This window comes from Zalophus californianus, chromosome 9 (genome assembly GCF_009762305.2).
Source record: "Zalophus californianus isolate mZalCal1 chromosome 9, mZalCal1.pri.v2, whole genome shotgun sequence".
Classification (NCBI taxonomy): Eukaryota; Metazoa; Chordata; class Mammalia; order Carnivora; family Otariidae; genus Zalophus; species Zalophus californianus.
The window spans coordinates 24,673,378-24,689,032 of NC_045603.1; the positions used below are offsets into that span (position 1 = coordinate 24,673,378).

The window sequence follows — 15,655 nt, forward strand, 5'->3', positions numbered from 1 at the left end:
TAATAACAAATTCGGCCCTCAATAATTGAGGAAGTAATTAAGGAAAAATATGTCTGTAATAGTCAACTCTTGAAAAGGCAAATCATCAAAATGATCCAGGAGCTTCATATGCATAAAGCAAACCCACCAGACTGACATAGGATTTAATAGTAAAAATAGATAAAACACCGATAACATTCAAACCCTATTACCATCTCTGGAGCCTTCAAAGACAGTACATACAACACATGTGCAAGCATCTCAGCTTTCTCATCTAAGAGAAAGAAACCTGAAGGGCCAGAATTCTCCACTGTCTAGTCAGTTTTGATTCCGGAAGAAAAGAGAGTGCTGGAAGTAGAGCAGAGTTTGACACGGAATTGTAATATTCTTTGCTATCCACTAAGCTCATCCCACCAGAATGTAAAGTCACTTAGGAAAGGGACCTTGTCTGTCTTGTTCACCACCATATCCCCACCTCCTAAAATTATCTGGTGTATAATGGTAAATATTACATAAATATGTGTTGACTGACTGACCTTCATCAAAAAGCTCCAGTTAATGGTGCTAAATATGGAACTATGTCAAGTAATCATAGAATCAAAGGGCTGAAAGTCAATCTAATTTCATCCCCACCAATATCACTGGCACCACCACCAGACGTCCTATACCTTCCCCTGTCCAAGAGTTCTCACCTCTAGTAACAAGGAACCAGAAGACAATGCTAAAACATGAAAGGTGCTTCCTTAATCCGAAATGAAATCCATCTTGATATACCTCCAGTGCACTGGTCCTAGTTATGCCTTCTGGAATAACACAAAACCATCCCAAGCCCACTTCCAACTTACAGTCTTCCAAGAATCGGAAAACACCTATGCATCCTGTCTTCTCCCCCATCTCTCTCTCTCCAGGATAAACATCCCTGGGCACTTTTTAGATCTCCTAGGATTGCACTTCCCTTCTCCATCATGGTTAGTCTCTCATGGTTTTGCTCCAGGCTGCCAAAGTCCTTTAAAGTACAAGGCTTCTTCACAGTAAAATGAAACTTTCAGTCCCTGGTTCTGGACACTACATCTCTACTAAGTGGGCCCAGGGTTGCTTTATTGCTGTTGTTGCTGTTGTTGTTTGCTAAGCTTGCCACGCCATGAACTGAGGTGGAATTAACAGTCATCCAAACGAGTTTTCTCACATTTGTCGCACAAAAATCCTATCGTGGATTTTTGCATATGTACTGTTGTGGTTTGTGGGGGTATGGGATCAACCATGTATAAATTTTCCCCCTTTAAATTCACATATCTTTTCAAAACCCCTTGGGATCGCTGATAATAGAAATTTCACATTTCAAAATAAAAATAGCTTTAGTCACCAATTGCTCACATTACATTTGGGTTCATATTCAGACTTAGAATAAAAGACCCCGATCACATATTTTAGTGCCAGAGAGACCTTAAAAGTAACCCAATCTAACTCCAAGAGGCTAAACTGCTTGTAAGCAACAGAGCTGGGGCTGGAATTCAAGGTCTTTGGACTCCCAAGGACAGCAGCGTTCCTTCCACAATATGCGGCAACCCTGACAAAGGAGTTCTGAAAACCCATCATTCCACTTAGGGTTCTGAAAAACTGTCAGGTTTAAAGATGAAAAAGCCATCTCTAAAAAAAAAAAAAAAAAAAAATCTTAATTTGTAGCCTTTTTTCTTGCCCCTAAAAGCTCGGAAGAAGAATTTCTATTACTAAAAAAAAAGTTGATGGGATTTCAGTGAACTGTTCTCTTTATAAGGGAAAAAAAAATTTGAAAAACCCAGTTATAAGAGCCCTGCAAGAACATGCTCAGGTGTTGAGCAGGAAAAACACACGCGATCCATCATCTCAGCCACAGGATGGCGCTGCAGCACCATTTATGTCCTCTTGTACCCTTGGCTGAAAACACAGAGAGGCATTTCAGTTTGGATTTGAAGTTTACGTAAAGGTACGTGGAATAATTTGACAGTAATTGTTCAAACCACAAAATTTTACTAAACTATTTCAGTTCTTTAGTAAAATGAAACAGAAGTCAACTTTTTTTTCTTAATGAATAGATTCTACCGTATATCTCTAATGTTTGCTGAGTACCCTACTACAGTTTTAAATGCCTCAGAAGAAATTACAGATTAAACCGTAAGTGAAAGCGAAGTTGTCATATGTCTTTAGGAAAAGAGGCTTCAGAAATCTGGCCTCCCTCCACTCCCTAAGGTTATGCTGGTGACCTGTCTGAGCACAAAAGTAAGTGTTTCCCATCTAGGGAAAAGCCCCCTGGACAGTCCCGGTCTTCAGGACATCTTCAGGAATACAGAGTCAGGTCGAAAACTATTAACCCTCTTACACGGCTCCTCCATTTGAGTAGGTGGACCAAAATAGGATGGGTCATGACAGGACTAAATTTAGTTGACAGGCATGCATTACCGTAATGGTGTTGAGAGGCAGTACAGTATAGCATTGGCCCCAGCTACCCGGCTCTGTGAGACATTGAGCCTCAGCCTCCTCATCTTTAAGCTGAAGGTAATAAAAGCACCTTTCTCAAAGTGGTGGTATGAGGATTAAATGAGATAATATGTGAAGAAAGTGCTTAGCAGCATAGCTGATAAATGGCAGGCATTCATTTGACAAATGATAATGATGATGAGAGTGCACACCTCATAAGGCTATACTGAGCATTATATATGCAAAGCCCTTCACATAATACCTAACACATAGTAGGGATTCAATAATAATAACAAATGGTAGCCATACTGTCTAGATCCTGTAGGAACAGGAGCTTAGATTGCTCTAGGATGACACCAGGAAAACCCTGGGGATCCCATGTCTGTTTCTCTTTCTGTTGTATGCTACAACAGACTCAAATTCTAAAACTGCTCATACTCGGAAGTGCTCAGATGTGGCTGGACCTCCAAGGGCTTGTTCCCATTAAATGGACCCATCAAGTTCATTTATAGCCTCAGCTCAGGAATCAACTCACCAGCTGAGGGCTTGGGAATTTCTGGGTGAAAATTATTAATTTCCGTGAAATGTATTATAGTGAACAAACTGAAAGAATCTCATTCCAATCTTCAAGTGCCAACTGTACAACCACCCACCACCCCAAATTCTTGCATCTCTCACTCCCCCCACTCCTATTCCACAAGACTGGGACCACAGAACTATCTTCCTTCAGCCCTTACCTTGTCAGACAAAAGCACAAGTTCAATAAGGGGGAGGGGAGATGTCTTCTGCAGGATCTAAATAAAATTATTTTAAGATGACAATCGCATGAAAGTAAAATTCTCTCAGCATTACTAAGTACAAACACTAACAGTTCCATCTTGGCACAGAGATCTCTGCCCTTCGAGGCTTTGGCAGACAAAAGCTGTAGCAGACCAAACCACGATGGCTCTGTGCAGCAGGATTTGTTGCTACAGCAAGTGCAACAAGAGTACGCAAATCCTCTTTAGGAAATCATCTGGAACTGAATGTAGAATTGTTGGAATAGTGTGTAGGCCACATTTACATTATTCATGAGACAGTCTCCCCTCATTTCAATTTACATCCAAAACACTGGCACAGAGCTTGCTCGAGTCACTGTCAGTAACAGAGCTTTTAAATGTGAGGAACTAAACAGAGAGAGAACACATAATTAATGTTATGCATCGCGCATGCAAGTATCTTTGCTTCCATTTTTACTTTTTAAGGATTGTCAAATTTTAAGATACTTGGCTATATTTTGAAGAAATAAGAAAGTATCTGCACTGAGTATTAGAATATTCAGTATAAGGTTTTGCATGCAGTAAAAAATAAATAAATAAATAAAGCAGTAATGTTTCAGATACCAGAAACAGTTCAAGCCTGCTCTCAACGCAAGTGTATTCTCCCGTCTTGGCCCACATTCCAACGACTGGACATTGACACATGGAATAAATATGTCTCCTACAGACAAAAGTGCTACCAACATTGAAGGGAAGTGTCAGCCACTTCCTCGAGCTCAAACTGAGCAGTAAGTACTAGTAAGTATGAATCTTATTGTAAAATAAAGGCCCCTTGCCCTCAGCTCATAACTGGGACAATGTTTAAGTGGACATTCACCCAACTAGCATGTGGGCCATAAGTCAAGTCCAAGCTGTTGGAGGAGAATGAAGTCCAAACTCCATGGCAAACATAAATAGAGTCACCACATATTTAAGGAGCGAAAGGGAGCACTATTAATAATTACTCTAAGTCAACAGACATTAACCAGGACTGTCCCAGCAAGCCAGGATGGATGGTCACCCTACCTAAAGAGATAGTTACCAGAGGGATGTTCAGTATCAAGTTGACAAGTAATGACTAATCTGAGAGACTGAGGGACACTGGAGATTACCTATCAATTTTAGGAATTCTTTTTTTTTCATTAATATGTTATTGTCTTTTTATTTTTAGAGAGAATCATGTTAAAGTAAAAGAATAGTAAAACTATATTTATTAAATTTTGTTATATAATTCACTAATTTTCTTTGTTCAGCACTCAATGCTAAAAAAAGTCTTGAGAAAAACAGGAAATAGAGGGCAAGATGTTTTGTCAGTAAATTTCATACCTTGGAAGACTGACCTATGATCATCAGTTTTCTGCAAATGGTGTAAATGTAAATGGTACCTAGATGAAGAAAAAGACTGTTAACATGTTTTACAGTTAAATAATGGAAATTTTATATTCTAATTTCTGTAGTTTAAATCTATAGTTCCTAAAACAAGTGAAGTTATGAGAAAGTCTGGTAATGGTTAGAGAGTTATAATCATTACAATTTCTTTTGTAACTTGCAGCCAAATCATTAAAAGAACTAATTTGACCATATGTTAAGTAAGTTGACATAGGAATCTTTTATCCTCATTTGAAAGGCAGCATAAGTTTTGAAATATATTGAAAAAATAATATTTAAGTAGTATAATTTATGCACCCTGTGGTTTTTATTAACTTATATAAAATGCTATTGGTGCCCATGGTTTCTTTATGACTGAAAAACTAAAGATTAATCTCCAAATAAGATTAGGATACATATTTCATCAAAATGGCACAATACTTAACAAGGAAGCTCATGATAATTTAAAAATCAAAACATATAATAGTTCACATTTTATTTATTTGCAGTCTCATAATTATATTTACTCCTTTATTAAGGTATGTCCTATAAGCACTCTAGTGAAAAACAGCATTTCCAACTCCTATTTAAGACCATTCAAGTATGATTTTTTTTTTTTTTTGGTCAGGCCATTAATTAAATGAAAACAGAAGGCTAGAAAACTGGCAGAGCTGGGGCAGGGGTGGGGAACAGCATCACCAGACATCTCTCTATATGCAAAGGACGTTATCGTGCTATAAACATACCCCAAAGATGGTAACGTGCCTTAAAAAGCATGTAATTATGACAAGTAGTCTAAATATTTTCTATAAAATATCTGATCTAAAATTCAGAACCATCCAAATTCAACAATTACAAATCCATATTCACACTTAAACTTTAAACGCTTCTGAGAAAACAGCATCTGCTCCAAAACATACATCACTTGATTAAAATACACTTGTAAGCACAGCATAATAAACATTAATTACATAAGTCAGTGACAAAAAATACTGAATAAACTTTTAAACACTTGCAGCACCATAAACTTTATGGAGAATGCACTAGGTCCTTAACATTCAAGGACTCAGCCTTCTTAGTGTGACTGCCCCTGGGACATGGGATTAGTTATTTCACATAAGATTCACTAGGAAAGAAACCACTTGGCTACTAACAGCTCAAGCCCAGCATTCTTATCTCAACTTGGCTTTGTTGACCTCTGATCTTAATCTTTAACAATGAAATTGTCTGACTGTGTTTCTTTATCTTAAAAGTCACCAAGTAAGGATACCCACAGCCAACTCATGCCTCCCCGCAGAACATGTGATTCAGGTGTAAGCCAGGAGCCTGTATTAAACATGTCAGTAACAGGAACTGGGGAATTTCAGAAGACCTCAGCAGACTGCCCTGAAGAATGACAAGGGCCCTCTGTATTTTTAAAAATGAGATTTTAACTTTTCCAGACCTAGTATGTCCTGACTATAACTGAATCCTTCTCTGGTGGTTCAGGATCTTGGCATGGCCCACAAATTCCCACTGCAGAAGCCTGACAGAGAGAGTAAATGACATAAAATGGAACACAGGTTGAATCTTTACAATCTCGGGATATCTCTGGAAGTTTGTTTTATTTTTAACCAAATCCCTAATACGAGTTTATTGCCTTGTCATGTGACTCCTTTTCATCAAAGATGGCCACCACCAAAATAATCCAGCTATGTGAGGGTTGAATGAGTTGGGTTCAGGTTGGTTGTGAAATAAGGTATTATGTAATAGTCATACACCCAGTTAGAGTCTATGAAAGAACCAAAACTAGTTAACTATCTTAAGAAACCAAGAGAGTGTATTTGTTATAGTCAATTAAAAATAAAGAGAATCAGTATTAATGTCTAACAGAAAAGGTGAAATGCTTTTTGATAAATTGACTGTAGGTCAATTTATTTTTCATTACTCAAACGCCAAACTTTAAAAACTACAAGGTCTTTGCATTTGTTAATCCCCCAGTCGGAATGCCCTCCCCCGAAATATCCCGATGTCTCAGTCAGGTGTTCACTCAAGTGTCATCTCAGTGAGGCCTTCCCTGACCATTCTGTTTAAAAGAGCAGCTCAGCCCCAGCCCAACCTCGGCTCTCCCTATCCCCTTCTTAGCTTTATTTTTCTCCGTAGTACTCATCGCTATCTGACACACCACTTAATTTTTGTTTGTTTATCATCTCCCTGAAGCATTATGTAAGCATGAGAACAGAGTTTTTGTCTATTGTCTACTCCTGTGTCCCTAGCACTTAGAACAATGTCTGGCACTTGATAACTTTGAGATGACTTCATTAAAACAGGGGCAGTAATTAGCAAAACTAAGTATATGCATCTTGCACAACCCAGCAATCCTACTCCTGGACATAAATCCCAGAAAACCCTAACACAGAATTATAAAAGGACATGCATAAGAATGTTCATCACAGAATCATTTGTGCAATTATAGAGGTAGGGCAAACCAGGTGCCCATCTCGAGGGGTGTATGGATATCTGGAATACAATTCAACAGGCAGAAATAACGAATTAGATTTATATAGGAACCTCGTTCTGTTCTAAAACCATGGTATTGAGTAAAAAAATATTTAGGAAACAGAATAAAATCCAGAGCATGACTATATGTATAAAAAAGCACACACCAAATAAAGGTATATAGAAGATACAGAAATTGGTGTTTTGTTTTGTTTTTAGAATATTGGGATTTTTTTGCATGTGATCTTAAAAAGACCGCAGACAGGGAATTATTCCCCCTCTCAAGCAAGGCCCAGCTGCAGGCCCCAACCCTCAGGCCTACCACTGCTTCCTGAGCACAGAACCTCTGGTCCTGCTCAGTCCCTGCCAAGATATGTGAGCAACTCAGGGGGAAGGACGGCAATGGCTACTCAGGGAATCACAGATCTTCTTGAGGATGATCGGGCGAAAAAGTTTAATAGTCACTGGACTGAAAATTTCTTCCAAAATCAGGCTCATCTGAGGCAGCAAATGTAAGGTCCAATTTCAATCAAAATGTCAAAAAAAATTACTTGGGGAGGAGGAGGAGGGAAAAGGCTAGGAAATGTACTTTCAGTTGCCATGGATGAGGGAAAATCCAATACGTTTTCTTTCAAGTTATTTTGTCCTGCTCTTACACACATAGAACACGCTGTCATTTTCCTTTTAAGAAATTATCCAGAGATCAATATAGTAGGTGACTATAACTTCAAAAAGAATTTAAATTGAATTTAAGTTGTAACTCCTTAAAGAGAAAAGCTGATGCTGTATTTTGATAAATATGATTCATTTCACAAGACAGATATAATGCATATATGTATATTTGTATCTATACAATGTAGATATGTATATAAATACACTATACACACACACATACACATACATTTTCAAAGCTCCTCACTCAAAAGCAAGTAGGAGGAGAAGGTTGACAGGTAGAAAGCAATAGTCACTGGACAAAGTGTTTGAGGAAAGGACCAATAAATGGATGATGCTTAGAACCAGTCTAACCGGCAGCAGTCCTTTGATCCTTTTCCACCTATTTTTGCTTATTAACCATGGCCCCTACTTCTTCATACCTGAAACTGACTATACCCACAGGCTCTGATCCTTCCTTGAAGCAGGAAGCCCAAAGACATGCTTTTCCTGCTTATGAGGACAAACAAAAATATAAAAAAGACAAAAACAAAATCCCCATAATCATCCTACTATGAAATGAATGGGGTTTTTTAAAAGAAATTATTTATTTATATTTGAAGAAATTTTTTAGAATTTGGATATGTAATTTGGTTTTTTGTGTTTTTTTTATTTTTATTTACATTCTAGTTAGTTAACATACAGCGTAATACTAGTTTCAGGAGTAGAATTTAGTGATTCATCACTTACATGTAACACCCAGTGCTCAACACAAGTGCCCTCCTTAATGCCCATCACCCATTTAGCCAAGATAATCAATCAAATTACGATCAAACTTGGCATTTAAATAACTTCCTGAAAGTCATGATGAGAAATAGAAGACATTGGCACGTACCATTAAAGATAATCCAGCAAAGGTGTTCCTGTGGCAAAGCCACCTGCATGATGAGTCTTAAGGAGGACAAAATATGCAGACACTGGCTCACAGAGTCTTTATTCTTCAGGTTCACATCATTGTCACAGACCAGCTCATAGTTGCAAATATTTTTGCCACTTAAAGCGTGAAACTGAAACATAGGGAAAATATAAATAAGAATATAAATAAGGTTCATGCAACCTAGAAAAGCATTTCTTAAAATGTGAAAAAATAAAATAAAAATGATTCTGCTTAAATAGATTATATAGTGCTATAGACTGAATGTTTGTCCCCCACCAACTGTATATATTGAAACCCAATCCCTAGTGTGATGGTATTTGGATGTGAGGTCTTTAGGAAGAGATTGTCACGAAGGTGGAGCTTTCATGAAAGAGATTAGTGCCCTCATAAAAGAGAACCCCAAAGAGCTCCCTACTGCCTTCTACCATGTTAGGACACAGAGAGAGGAGAGCCATCTATAAACCAGGAAGTGGGCCCTCACCAGACACCAAACCTTCTAGTACCTTAACCTTGTGGTTCCCAGCCTCCGGAACTGAGAGAAATAAGTGTTATTTAGACCGTCCAGTCTATGGATTTTTGTTATAACAGCCCTCAAGGACATAGGGAAAGAAATGTGGTAAAATAGGTTTCTTCAAAGCATCCTTTTAGTTAGGCTTACTTGTCCTTAGTCATAAAAATTTCAAAAGCCAAAAAAGGTACAAATTCTATTTCCAACAATATAGAACTGAATCACATTTTGTAAACCCTCCTCGTAGTATTTTAACTTCTTAATCTGGATGCAATTATTACCATTTACATAATTCACTCAGTAAATGTTTGTTGTGCACCTCTATTTGTCACACTCTGCTAAGCAATAGGGACTCAAGGATGAAGAAGATGTGGTCCCTGCTCTTGGACAGAAGGAAAAGCATTCCAGGCACAGGCAATGTTAGGAATGCTTAAAGTGGTTGCTGTGGTCACTGAACTGAAAGTCCTTTATAAGTTTGGATAAAAAGGCTTAAAATAGAGAGATTAGGGGTGCCTGGCTGGCTCAGTTGGAAGAGCATTCAACTATTGATCTTGGAGTCATGAGTTCCAGCCCCATGTTAGGTGTAGATATTACTACAAAAAATCAGCTTTGGGGCTCCCAGCTGGCTCAGCTGGTGGAGCATGCCACTCTTAATCTCAGGGCCATCGAGTTTGAGCCCCACGTTGCTGTAGAGATTACTTAAAAATAAAATCTTTAAAAAGAGAGAGAGAGATTAGGCTATTAAGGTGGTACATAGTCAGAACATGGAGTGCATTCCACATCATTCCAAGGACTATGGACTTTAGCCAAAGGAGAAAGTCAAAGGGCAGTGGAATAAAATGATTTGATTTATAATTCAGAAGTTTAGAAGTTAATTCTGACAAAAGTGTGGAAGATGAAAAGCAGAGGATGGGCACAAAGCTACAAGGAGGGAAACTAGGAGAGATCAAAGGCCTTTGAGGTAGTCCAGAGATACCAGGGTCCTGAAATGGGTGCTGGAATCAGGGATGAAGAGGAAGAAACGTTTTGTTTTTTTTTTTTAAGATTTATTTATTTGAGAGAGCAAGAGAAAACATGAGCACATGTGTGCATGCTCAAGGGGCACCTGGGTGGCTCAGTCATTACGCGTCTGCCTTCAGCTCAGGTCATGATCCCAGGGCCCTGGGATCAAGCCCCACGTCAGGCTCCTTGTTCAGCAGGGAGCCTGCTTTTCCCTCTCCTCCTGGCTTGTACTCTCTCACTATCTCTCCTTCTCTCTCTCTTAAATAAAATCTTTAAAAAAAAAAAAACGGGGTGGGGGAGGGGCAGAGGGAGAGGAAGAATCCTAAGCAGACCCCACACTGAGTGCAGAGCCTGACGTGGAGCTCAATCCCAGGACTGGCGACCATAACCCCAGCTGAAGCCAAGAGTCAGATGCCCAACCAACTTTGCCATGCAGGCACACCGCAAAAGGAAAAATTTAAGTTTTGTCTGATTCAATGGGATTTATAATTTTTTTAAATATTTTATTGATTTATTTGAGAGAGAGAAAGTGAGCGAGAGAGAGAGAGAGAGCATGAGTCAGGGAAGGGGCAGAGGGAGAATCAGACTCCCTGCTGAGTAGGGATGTGGGGCTCGATTCCAGGACCCGGGGATCATGACCTGAGCAGAAGGCAGACACTTAACTGACTGAGTGACCCAGGTGCCCCCCGAGTCCATGGGATTTAGATGTGGGAGGTAAGAGAGAGAAAGCGGGCTAGAGTAGTTAGGTGAGTAGTTGGTGCCAATTATGGAGGAAAGGGAATGAGTTCAGTTTAGGATATGTGGAGTGTGAGATGGTCGTGACATAAATCTCAGAAGAGAGATTTTGGCTAGAGAATCATCACTACTGCTAAAGCTGTGGGAGTGCACACACAATAGCACAAATGGGCCTTCCTCTACCACATGAGATTTCCCACTGGGATACACGTATACTATTTCTAGCATCATATTTTTTTAGTGTCCGGCCCTATTCTAAGTCTTTTATTATCTCAGCAATCCTAAAACAATCCTTTGAGGTAAGTCTTATCATTCATTCTTTACAGATGAGGAAACTGAGACACAAAGAAATTACATAACTTCTCCGGGGTCCCATCATGAGGAAGTGGTGCAGCAGCTCTTTGCACCCAGGCAGGCTGGCTCTAGAGACCAGATTCTTACCAACTCTGCCACAATGCCTCCCTACAGTCCATACAAGGGGGATCATGAAATAACATGAGTATCTTTGCATACAAATATTTTGACAGTAAATTCTACATTACTGCTTCATCTATGATTTTTATGCATTTAACTCCAAAATCTATTTCTCTAACAAAACTTCTCAAGACCTCTAAGGTCTTCATTGTCCAGTTCCTACTGGACTACATTTTCAATCCATTCATTCTCTTACTTGCATATTTTATAGATATTTATTGAGAAACACAGTGTGCCAGAACCTCAAACTTAGCGTGTAAAAAACCAAATTCTTCATAGCTTTGCATGCCCTTCACAGCAGTCCTGCTGCCATACCCTTACATTGGCTTCATTGCTTTACCATCTGCCTCTAGTCTTTGTCCTTCTAATCTATTCAGTGTAGTGCTTCTAGATTAATAATTCTGACTATATCACTTAATTTATTCATTCACTTAGTAAAGCTTTATTGAACATCTATTACACACTATTATATCTATTACATGATTATTGTGACACAATCTCCAAAACATCTTTACAAAGTTTAATAAGTGCACTTTCTTATCCATCACTGAAAACATTTATTAAGCAACTTACAGCACACAAGCAAATGCCATGCTAAGCAAATAAAAGACATTTAGAAGCTGTCAACTAAAGAACACATTGCATGGCTAATCATAAATTGTAGCTAAAATAGCTACTGCTTTCATCTTACTGTATGTGCTGCAGTTTTGTCTCCAACGCCTTTTGGGAAAAAGGCAGTTTTGAATCAATTCACTGTTCTAGGTGCTAGAGGTTAGAGATTAGAGCAGCACCTGTCCTCATGAAGCTCATATTCTAGAAGGGAAGACAGGCAATAAAAACATAAGCAAATAAATATGTATCTGATGATAATAAGTAATATAAAGAAAAATAAAGCATGAAGTGTAAGAGACCTGAAGGAAGAGATGGATGATCCACACAGCTATCTAGGATACGAGCTTTCTAGAAGGAGCTCACCAGTGCACTGGTACTAAGCCAGAGAGGCTGGGTGGAAGCAGAATCACACAACAGTACAAGAAAAAAAGATAGGGCCGCAGACCAGGGTGGCACAGGAGGGGACTTAAAAGTCTAAACTCCTAAGCTTTTCATTCAGTACTCTTCCCAGTGGGATGCCAATTTATATTACCTGGTATTCTTATTCACGTACTTATGGTACAGCCAAATTGAACTGCTTAATGTGCCCCAAACATGCCTTGTGATTTTCTGCTAGTAAACTGTATGTTGTTTCCAAAGCCTTGAATAATCACCAAGTTTGGAATAACACAGCTTTGGAATCAGACTGATTCAGGTTCAAACACCAACTCTGCCCATTGCTTTCTTTTTTTTCTTTTTTTTTTTTTTAAGATTTTATTTATTTATTTGACAGAGAGAGACACAGCGAGAGCAGGAACACAAGCAGGGGGAGTGGGAGAGGGAGAAGCAGGCTTCCCGCAGAGCAGGGAGCCCGATGTGGGGCTCGATCCCAGGACCCTGGGACCATGACCTGAGCCGAAGGCAGACACTTAACAACTGAGCCACCCAGGTGCCCCCATTGCTTTATTTCTTAGTCTCTGTTTCCTCATCTGTAAAAGAGGCATTACAGTACCCACTTTCTAGGACTGTAATCAAGCTACAAGAAGAAAATTCATATAATGCATACAGAAGAGTATAGCACCTCGTCCGGTGAATCAATGGTAGCAATTAACATAAAAATAACACTGGTATATTAGAAATAAAGCATCACATTTTTTGTATTAAAAGATCTATGTTTGGGCGCCTGGGTGGCTCAGTTGTTAAGCATCTGCCTTCGGCTCAGGTCGTGATCCTGGAGTCCTGGGATCGAGCCCTGCATCAGGCTCTCTGCGGGAAGCCTGCTTCTCCCTTTCCCACTCCCCCTGCTTGTGTTCCCTCTCTCGCTGTGTCTCTCTCTGTCAAATAAATAAAATCTTTAAAAAAAAAAAAGATCTATGTTTGATCACCTGTGCCATTAGCTTTCTTTCTCTCTTTTGTAAAGTAAGGGTAACAATAGTTTCTAATTCATAAAGTTATTGAGGATCAAATATGTTTTCCAAAGCACTTTGTAAACTAAAAGCACTCTACAAATATTAGTTACTATAATAATAATAACCGTCTGCTGGAAGAATGAGTGATTATTGTGACACAATCTCCAAAACATCTTTACAAAGTTTAATAAGTGCACTTTCTTATCCATCACTGAAAACATTTATTAAGCAACTTATAGCGCACAAGCAAATGCCATGCTAAGCAAATGAAAGACATTTAGAAGCTGTCAACTAAAGAATACATTGCATGGCTAATCATAAATTGTAGCTAAAATAGCTACTGCTTTCATCTTACTGTATGTGCTGCAGTTTTGTCTCCAAAGCCTTTTGGGAAAAAGGCAGTTTTGAACTGATTCACGTCTGCTTTATCCTCATCAAAGTTGATAGTGAACTGCTGAAGATACCTTCCATAGCACTGTAAAAGCGCCAATTTATATTCCTGAAATAAAAAAAGGACTTGATGAAAGTTTCAAAGTATCATTTTGCTTATCATTATTAAAATCCAGTAATAATCAAATTATTCTTAATAGTATCAATGTTGATTATTACTGTAACACTCTTTTACTACCACCATTACATTATTACTACCATTACCACTAGCATTTCTGAACACATATTGTGTGACAGACACCGCACTGGGCACTTCGTGTGCATTACTGCATTAATTCTCCTCCCAACAAGCCTACTGTGAGATGAGACCATCACAATCTCAAAGATGAGAATATTCACCAGGGTGTGAATAATGATGACATAATAATGAGAATATTCACCAGGGTGTGTGTGGTAATACCTATATATAGTCAAAATCCAAAAAATTCATCATCACCATGTCATGGTAATCCACCTACTCAGAGAGGCAGATGAGTTGCATAACTAGCCTTGCTTCTCTGATACCTCCTCTATGTTCCAAAAAAGAAAGAAAGGCGGGGTAGGGGAGGGAGGAAGGGTGGGAGGCAGGGAGGGAGAAGAGAAAAGGAGGGAGAAAAGGAGGAAGGAGGGAGAAAGAGAAAGAAGAAAGAAGGCAGGAAGGGAGAGGAGAGGAAAGGCTCTCTCTCTCTCTCTCTCTCCTCTGTCAACAGTCTCTGAAGCTGCATCAAGACAAATAAAAGAAGCCCGAGCTATTGTTAGTTAGGATTCCTGTTAGTCCTAATTCATGCTTATGTTTCCATTACAAAATCAGGGCTCATTTCAGCAGTGCACAGGGCACAGCCGACCTGGAGTTTCAGGGCAGGGGAGGTGAGCAGGGCTATGGATTCCAGTCAACTGCACCCCTTCGTCAGTTTCCTCCCTACAACTGTCTCCAGGGAAAGCAACTACTCTAGGTGTCTCCTGCCTATAGGGTTACCTAGGCCCTTGGAAGGCATCCACAGTCAAACTTTTGTTTCTATTTCTACTGACTTGTTTGTTACTTTTCACTAGTTGATTCTGAATCTTTTCTTTTCTAACTTGGTTCATATGATAAATTCAAATCTAGGTTCAAAATAAGACTATTCCAACAAAATGATCTTTGCTAGAATTAAATAAAACTAAAGAGATTCTAGAACCAAAGGAACAACTCAAGTTCATTTTCAGGAGTCTAAATACCTTTATCAGCCCACTTTCTCATCAGTGAAAAGTAGATTAAAAATGTTTTCTTTGTTCCTTTAAGTAAATTTTTAAAATATCCTATCTGGGCCTTTCTATCTGAAATATTCTAAATCTTTAGCCACTACCCAGCTTGAACTTGCTTTATCAACTTCTAACATGCTCTTCCCTCCTCCCTCCACCAATATCTGCTCTACCCACCTGAATACTCCACAAACAACACCAAACTGTGCTGTGTATCACCAGCCTCTTATATTGAGGAGAAACATAAAAACAGGGGACACTCTTCTAATGCTTGTCAAAACAGTTATTCCACTTCACATGAATATAGCTCACAAGTTGGATCTTGTCCATCAGTTTTTTTGTTTTCTGTAGTTTTCCTATAGAGAAATTTTTTTTTCTATAGTTTTTCTTTATTTTTAGGTTTCTAAGAACTACGGTCCAATTACATGAAGCTAAGCTGATGCTCTAATTTTGGCAACAGACAATAGATCATCCTCATTTGAAATTTCCTCCACATCTCATCCTCCATTTGGTAGATTTCCCCCTCAAACCACCCCCCCCAAGAAAATAAAAGAAAAATAAATTCAAGTCCAGAAAATAGAAATGGAGGAGGAAAATGAAGCTG

At 38.9% G+C, this 15,655-nt stretch overlaps 1 protein-coding gene and 1 long non-coding RNA gene across 2 annotated transcripts in view; one reads left to right on the forward strand and one right to left on the reverse strand.

The window, feature by feature from the left end:
- CFAP54 (cilia and flagella associated protein 54) overlaps positions 1-15,655 on the reverse strand; it is a 301,093-nt gene that overhangs the window by 275,845 nt on the left and 9,593 nt on the right. The window contains exons 3-5 of the mRNA XM_027594798.2: positions 13,739-13,882; positions 8,623-8,794; positions 4,557-4,615 (exon numbers count right to left, since the gene is read on the reverse strand). Coding sequence (XP_027450599.2) covers positions 4,557-4,615; positions 8,623-8,794; positions 13,739-13,882 — 375 coding nt within the window. The remainder of the gene's footprint in view (positions 1-4,556; positions 4,616-8,622; positions 8,795-13,738; positions 13,883-15,655) is intronic.
- LOC113922649 overlaps positions 1-15,655 on the forward strand; it is a 101,663-nt gene that overhangs the window by 57,890 nt on the left and 28,118 nt on the right. The gene's annotated exons all lie outside the window — the stretch shown is intronic.